The following is a 7,528-nucleotide window of genomic DNA, read 5'->3' as shown; positions in this document are numbered from 1 at the left end:
TTAACTTTAAAATCTTGGTCAACCTGTCTGAAAAATAAGTTTCAAAAGTTAATGGGCATCTTTAGAGACAGGGATGGGGGAACCCCCAACTCATCAGAAGTAGCAATGCTGGTGAACAGTAGTTACTTTGAAAGCCGCTCCGCTGATGACATCTAGTGGCCACATAATTTCAAAGTATATTTGACCTACTTTGAGCAGGCATAATTAAAGAGGAATCTAGAGCTACGTTTCCACTTTCCTTTTGCCATTTGCAAAGGCAAACAAACATTTACAAAGGTATGGATAGTGGGTCTAATGGACCTAGGAGCAACTGTATGTAGGAATGTTCATGTGTAAGAGGGAGGGAAGGGCATCACAACATTGCAAATCGAACTCTAATCATCTTAAATTGTGAAAGTATCAGGATTAGGCTTCCTACAACATTGCAATCTGTAAAAATCTCAAGACAAGTCGTGTCCTCCACTGGAAGCACAGATATAAGGGAAGGATCACAGGTGGAGCATCCCAAGTTTCTGGGTGGGGACTTATTCTGTTCTCAGTAAGGACTGTACAAAGGTTGCCTCCATACAGATCAGCAACAGATATATACCATACTTTATAAGATGGTGATACTGTATAAGATGGTTTTTTTTAATTAAAAAATGATGTTAAAAACTGGGGTCGTCTTATACATTGATAGTGCATTGGGGGGATTGTGAGATTGGTTGCTGCCGCGAGCCAGAGATTGTCAGTGGCTATTGGTCTTGTTATTGGTGGCTGCTGCAAGGGCTGGTGTTGATTGGCTGTCGCTGCGACAATTGGATAGCCGATCAGCGGCTTCTGTCTGCAATGGGAATGGGACAAATGATAGCTGGCTTTTGCAACTCGTGTGAGTGGCACCTCAACAACTCTGGGCAAACCTCCCCCCAAAGAGCATAGCAACTCTGGGCAATCTCTCCCCATTTTCTTAATTTGGAGTCCCCCCCAAATAGGAGGCGTGTTATACACGGAAAAATATGGTATGTAGGTATATCACATTGACTTCTGTGGCATTTGTTGATGATTAAATAGATGTGGAATTACTCTGGTCTAGTGGAGCATCATAAAAAATAAATCCTCATCAGCTGCTGAAGCTTATCTACGATCAATTTCCTTTTAATTATTCTCTCGCTCACTCTGATCCTTACTTACAAGGGATGATGCAATCAGTCTCAACCTCCAGGGTGCTGTTTAGGAAGCATTTCCTCATCAGAATTTAGAAAGGAAATTGGAATCTGGTTTTGTAGCTGGCTTATTTTACTGACAGTAGAGCAGAGATGATCATGAAGGAAATAGCACTAGAAGGGAACACAGCGTCCGGATAATTTATTTTCCAATTTAGAGTCAAATATATCAGAGATAGCATTGATCAGGGATACCCCTTAAGGTAAGCCTTTCCCAACCCAAACCCTTTGTTTGCCAAAGCAGAATACCTAAACGATGGTAAAACCTCATTTTAACTGGTTCATAATTGAACAAATTGTTCAAAAAGGAGGCCTGAATGTTTCCATTATTGTTCAACATAAGGATATTCTTATTGTGGCTATTATTTGTGGGTAAAGATGAAAGTGGGGAGTCCGTGATGATTTCCAATACTGTTGGGCCTCTAGAGAGGTTTGCAGCACCAGAGCTAAGCCACTTCCCTCTCAAGAAGGCATCAAAAGCACTGCAAGTGAGCACAATCATATATCTATCCAGTTTAGGAGAGGGAATGGGAAAGGCACAGCAAAGTTGCTGAAGATGCACTGCCGTTTCGTCAACTATCAAAGAACCAGAGTGCACAATAAAGTTATAGTGACACAGGTGCAGTGCTTTTTCATAATAGTATTCACAGTAGAGTACCAGCATTTATTTATTTTTTGCTGCCCATGCCAGTCATTTTGTGCTGGCATCCAAAATATGAGTACCAGCACCTCATTATTATTATTATTATTATTATTATTATTATTATTATTATTATTTACCCAAAAAAGCACTGTATAAGTGATAAAAGACCTGTTTGCAACTTTATAGGATATTTTCCCTAGTGATAAGTACATTGGCAACTCTGTCAATACTTGGACTGCAGTTCGGGAATTACTGATCCAAGCAGATATTGTTTAATATACGTATACAGCCAATAAATTTCCACTTTTAGTATTATAAGTTATAGAACTGTAACTAATTGTAGGCCACCCATATTTTGTTCCATCTTCCTTATGCAGCTCTGAAGGCCGAAATAGACAGTTGTCCCCGTTTCTTCCTTTAGAGCAAAATCTGTGGATTATATATATTTTTTAAAAACACTCCCAAGGGGAAACATGAAAAGCTTGCAATCAGTCCTAAAGAAACAACTGTATTAGAGCAGTTAAGTGATTTTATTGTTATTCGTGAGTAAAGCTTATTGTGAGAATTCAACAGTGAGCTCATTACTATTGACACATATTGTTAACCACAACCTAAGGTGATTTTTTTTTTTTTTTTTTGCCACTGTTGACACCCTATGGGGATAAGACAGGAATGACTGCAATAGCTTTGCACAACAGTCTCACTTTCCCTTGTGACTGAGAAGGGTTGACATCGATCTTTACATTGGGCTTAACAAGTGCTATGCTATATTACATTTCTTGTGCATAGTTTTGGCCTCATTCCTGAGGGCTATTGTTTTCAAAGTGGGCTCATTTAACCTGTGAGTAATTGGGAAGTTTAGTCTTAAGGGTTGCTCATCTTCATTTCTTCCTCCTCTAGTCATAGCTTCAGTTACGTAGAACAGATGGCAAACTAGCTGTTGTGTTGAGTCAGGACAAAAAGTCAACTGGTTTCTGGTTGCTAGACAATGGCTGCTTGTGCCACCTCAAACATCTCCACTTGATCTACCATCTTTCAGCTGGTGGCTAAAGTGGTGGAGAATGACCAATTCTTGGACCAGGTTTCTTGAGGAACACGTAGCTGATATTTCTTTCCAGAACCAATCTTAGTATCTGGCAATACAGCAGGGCTTGTGGTTGCTGGGCACTCCATGGAACTGCTTGGAAAGCATGAAAACTTATCCTGAATACAGATACAGAGAAATATTTACTAGGTGTTTTGGTTGGCAAACACTTGTTATCTACGCTATGGATGCTTTGCGTCTTCAGCATCTATTGCTGTTGTTTTGCTTCTGCAAAGTGCATAAAATTCAAGAAGGGCTAAAGATTGCATTACAAAAAAAAATTATATATAAAGTTATCTGCTTAATCTACAAGGCTCAGAGTTCTTCATGTGGGTCCTCCCCCCTTTTTTTGGTATAATAATGCAAAGAAGCAGCAAAAAGACCAAATAGTTGTTCTCTTCCATATTTAGGACAGAAGCTTCTCAATTGCTTCAATGAGGTTGGTAGAGGGGCTAAGCCTTCCTATGTCCAACAGGTGATTCTTTCCTGGAGAAAATAATACACCGGAATTTTCTGCCTGTCCATTTTCCAGCTCATCTTGCCCCTCAGAGAGGGTGGTCTCTGAGGTAGAAACGATAACTATTTGTGGGACGGTGGGGCTCATTAATGAGTTGAGGCTTCCATCTGTTTGCTGCTCTTGAACTTCCATGTCAGAAGTGTCTGCATCCTCTTCTGTGCTGCTACTATTCAAGCCAAATGGAAGAGATGATGTTCTCAAACAACTGGGCTTGAGCAGCAGTTCTGGGGCATTCTCTCCAAATGATCTCTCAAATGGGTCATGCAGACTGATGGAGGACACTGCAACCTATGGCAAAGAAAATGGGGATGGGGAGAGAATCAGTATTCCATACTCAGCCTTCTTCAGCAGTAATTACACAGTCCTTCCAGAACAGTTGCTACATATTTTACATACCTGTCATATTCAGTTGGCTCATTCAGCTGACAGTGGCAACCCCTGCTTTTTGGCCTCTGGGAGTTTATGGGGCCAACAATGTTTGTGCAACTGAGTGCAATTGTGCAACATTCACTAGCATCCTGGGATTGTCTTCAATGCATTGTTTTCAGTTTAGAAATGCCACCCCAGACATGAAATTTTATTGTGTATGTTTGCTTTTTAAAACTTTTGATTCCCCCCCCTTGAGGGTTTTGTTTATCCAAGCAATATAAAAAATATTGTCAAATAAAATAAACAAGGATGGGAACACGAATACCAGCCTTTATCTTTCGCTCTATTTTTTTTTAAAAAAACCCAACTTTTGAAGCTGAACTGCACTAACTCTTTTGTCAAGGCTAAACTTTGGAGGACAGCAGAGCAATTTTCACCCAGGAATTTTGAAACTAAATATTCTTCCTGCGGTTCTTATCTGCTATGGGGCCCCCACTTGTTTTTCTTAAGTGGGAGTTGCCTGTATGGGAAATACAGAAGCAAGAAGACAACGAATATAATTACTGTTAATCGACATTACACCTTTGTGGCAAAATGAAACAAGGAACACAGAAGCGCTACCTGAATTGGATTCAGCGTGTGCAAGTTGCACACGGGCCATAATGTCATTGCCTGAAGTTTCCAAATGTGCAAAGGAACCTTTCAGAAAATGACACTGAACTGTGGCCAACAAGCCATCAGTTCCTTTCTTTGCATCAATGCATGATGCGTTCGGTACTCACCCTTTTCAGTTTCATGAAGGTGGAAGTTGCCAGAGTCTCCCACTGTCAGTGAGAAATAGTAATTTCTTTTTCATCTTCCCCCTCAAAGACAAGATTTCTTTTTTTAAAAAAAGCAGGGCCCACCATTTTGTATCAATTCCCAAGATGGGATTTGAAGGAGATGGGAGGTAAAGCTAACTTTACTGGAAACTCAGTAAATGAACTACGGAGAATGGAAATGTTGGAGATCAAAGCACGGAGAAGCAATATGATTGTTGGACTCACCTATATATGAAGGAGCATCTGATTTGGCTTTTGGATAATATGTTTTGCCTTGCCCTTTCGGGCAACACAAGACAAAAGCATACTGAAATGGATTAGTAAACTACTTCTAATACGGTAACATATGGACATCACTGTAATGGGCTGGGTAGGAATAATCAGGGAGAACGGAGGCCAGGTTGTATGCATATGCTGAGGATCAGTCACTTTATTATTAAGGAGAATTAAAAATGGTTGCTGTTCTAACCTTTTCTCCAGTCAGCACATTACAGCTCTGGGTCTTTAGGAGCAACCCAGTCTCTTCTTCTGCTTGTTTTGAGAAAGAGCGGCTTCGATGGGGTTGCTGTTTCTTATGGGCTGCCTCCACAGGCTCAAGCTCCATGTCACTCCAAGCCTAAAAAAGGAAACTGAGATGTTTATACACAAACAATCAATAGGCTGCAATTTTGCCTCTTGCCCACTGATTTTTTATATATATATATATATATATATATATATATATATATATATATATATATATAAAAATAAAATAATTGTTCTTGCACTACACTGGGAACAAGGGTACATGAGGTGTTCCACTACTGAAATGTAGAATCATAGGCTTGTATCAAATGTAGCGCTAAGCAGCCACACCACCAGCAGAAAAATTTACACTTGTGCAGCAGGACTTCCCTTGCACTTGTTGTGGGGCTTCTACAGCAGATTTGGCAAGGGCGTGGAAACATGCATGAGCAGATGAGCAGTCCTGATCCAGCAGGCTTTTCTTACATTTTTAAGAATACTATCATATACTCATCCCACTCCAGCTCAATCTTTTATTCTGTAGACTAAGCACAATACGTTCCATCAACCTTTCCTGGTAGGATAGTGAGATTTCCCTATAAAATGTGGTTGCTGAAGTGAAGAAGAGTTTGGATTTGATATCTGGCTTTATCATTACCTTAAGGAGTCTCAAAGCGACTAACAATCTCCTTTCCCTTCCTCCCCCACAACAAACACTCTGAAGTGAGTGAGGCTGAGAGACTTCAGAGAAGTGTGACTAGCCCAAGGTTACCCAAAAGCTTGTGGAGGAGTGGGGAAGCGAACCTGGTTCACCAGATTACGAGTCCACCACTCTTAACCACTACAACACGCTGGGTCCTCAGGTCTTTCAGCAAGTACGTAGTTACATATATTGCATATTTCTAGTTCAAAAATCGAACCATCCACATTGGATGTAAACAGTAAGATATAAATATGAACAGTAAAAAAAAGCAGACCGAGTAGCATGAGGAAGAACAGACCTCTCCCCACCTCCCATAAAATTAAAACCAGGATTACATACACACCATACATTTAAAGCATTCTCCAAAGAATCATGGGAACTATAGTTTAAATGTTTGGGGTCTTCCTAAAATAGAAAAAGCTCAACGACTTTGCGGGTGTCAGGAATTTTACGTTTTGAAATATAGCAACCCTAAACAGAACCATGCATGACTGCTGGTTAGTGCAGCAGGGGACTAAGGAACACAGAGTTGCATTGCTAGATAGGTCATGTGCCCTCTCCTCTGGAGAGGAAGGGAAGCTTCTTTACTCTTCCTTTTTCTCTCTTTCTCTCTGCATCATGAAACCAATGAAGGAGTACATCTGTAAGCTTGCTCCCAAGTTTATAGTACATGTTTAGAACTATATTCTGTATTGTCTACCCAAGAGTATTTTGCCTGAATTATCCTTGCTGCTGCATGGAACAATGCATGACTGAGACCTTGAATCTGTAAGTAAAGCATACTTAACAGTGTGTGGTCTGCACATTGCGAGAGGGGTAGGAGAGAGGTCAGCTGTTATGTGCAGCTGAATGGGGTAAAAAGGTTTAACAACCTATATTCATAATGCTATACTGCTGCTTAATTTTTGTAAATTTAATCTCTGCTACTGGAGCTCTCTCCCTGCAGGAGAAAGTGCAAAGCCCCACATTTTGAATCTAGGCACCCAGCCATTTTCTTTTGTTGTTCACCTACATATGTGGGCCCACAGGGATTAATATATTTATATTTCCTCCCACAGTAACATCTAGTGGTAGGGGTTCTAGAGGTTTCAGGCAGGAGTTTTTCCTAGCTCTGCCTGGAGATAGCAGGTATTGAACCCAAGATCTTACCTATGCAAAACGTATGCCGTTAGACTGAAATACAACACAGATGCTTGACTCAAAAAGCTTTAAAAACAGAGCTGCACCAGTAAGTCTGTTTATTGGAACCCTGTGAGCAAGGATTAGACAAGACTGAGACCTTAAAACATTATCCATTGTGATGAAAGGGAACATGTTTTACAAGGCCTGAGCATGTATAAGAAACATGGAGTAAGACACTCTTGTGTAACACTTTAGAATCTCATTTGATGCTTGGTGATTGGAAAGAAAATTAAGTATAGGATGAAATAATAGAAAGAAAGTCAATAAAGTAGTTAAGTGCATGACTGTTTTTCTGTTTGTCTGCTTTTTTATTCAAGCAGCCCATGTTATGGCTACCATAATTTATTTTGGCAAAGTACTTTCACTGATTCTCATAACAAGGCGGGTCACTGCAGATAAATGCCCCAATTCTCTGTGTGATCCTTTATCCTCATGCAAAGATGTCTCCCTGCCAGTCCTCTTTAAATTAAACAGAGCGACCTGAGTCCCGCAAGCAAAAGAAT

General features: G+C 40.3%; 1 protein-coding gene across 4 annotated transcripts in view; it reads right to left on the bottom strand.

Moving 5' to 3' along the window:
• Positions 1-2,356: 2,356 nt before the first annotated feature.
• The window catches only part of LOC310685820 (melanopsin), a 46,948-nt gene continuing 41,776 nt past the window's right edge, over positions 2,357-7,528 (bottom strand). For all 4 annotated transcript variants that reach the window (XM_083458816.1, XM_083458817.1, XM_083458815.1 and 1 more), the window contains 2 exons: positions 5,106-5,252; positions 2,357-3,734 (listed from right to left, as the gene is read on the bottom strand). In XM_083458816.1, coding sequence (XP_083314942.1) covers positions 3,336-3,734; positions 5,106-5,252 — 546 coding nt within the window. In that variant the 3' untranslated portion in view covers positions 2,357-3,335. The remainder of the gene's footprint in view (positions 3,735-5,105; positions 5,253-7,528) is intronic.

The sequence above is a fragment of the Podarcis liolepis genome (genome assembly GCF_965112155.1).
Source record: "Podarcis liolepis genome assembly, chromosome: 9".
Taxonomy (NCBI): domain Eukaryota; kingdom Metazoa; phylum Chordata; class Lepidosauria; order Squamata; family Lacertidae; genus Podarcis; species Podarcis liolepis.
This window is presented reverse-complemented; position numbering and strand designations above follow the sequence as displayed.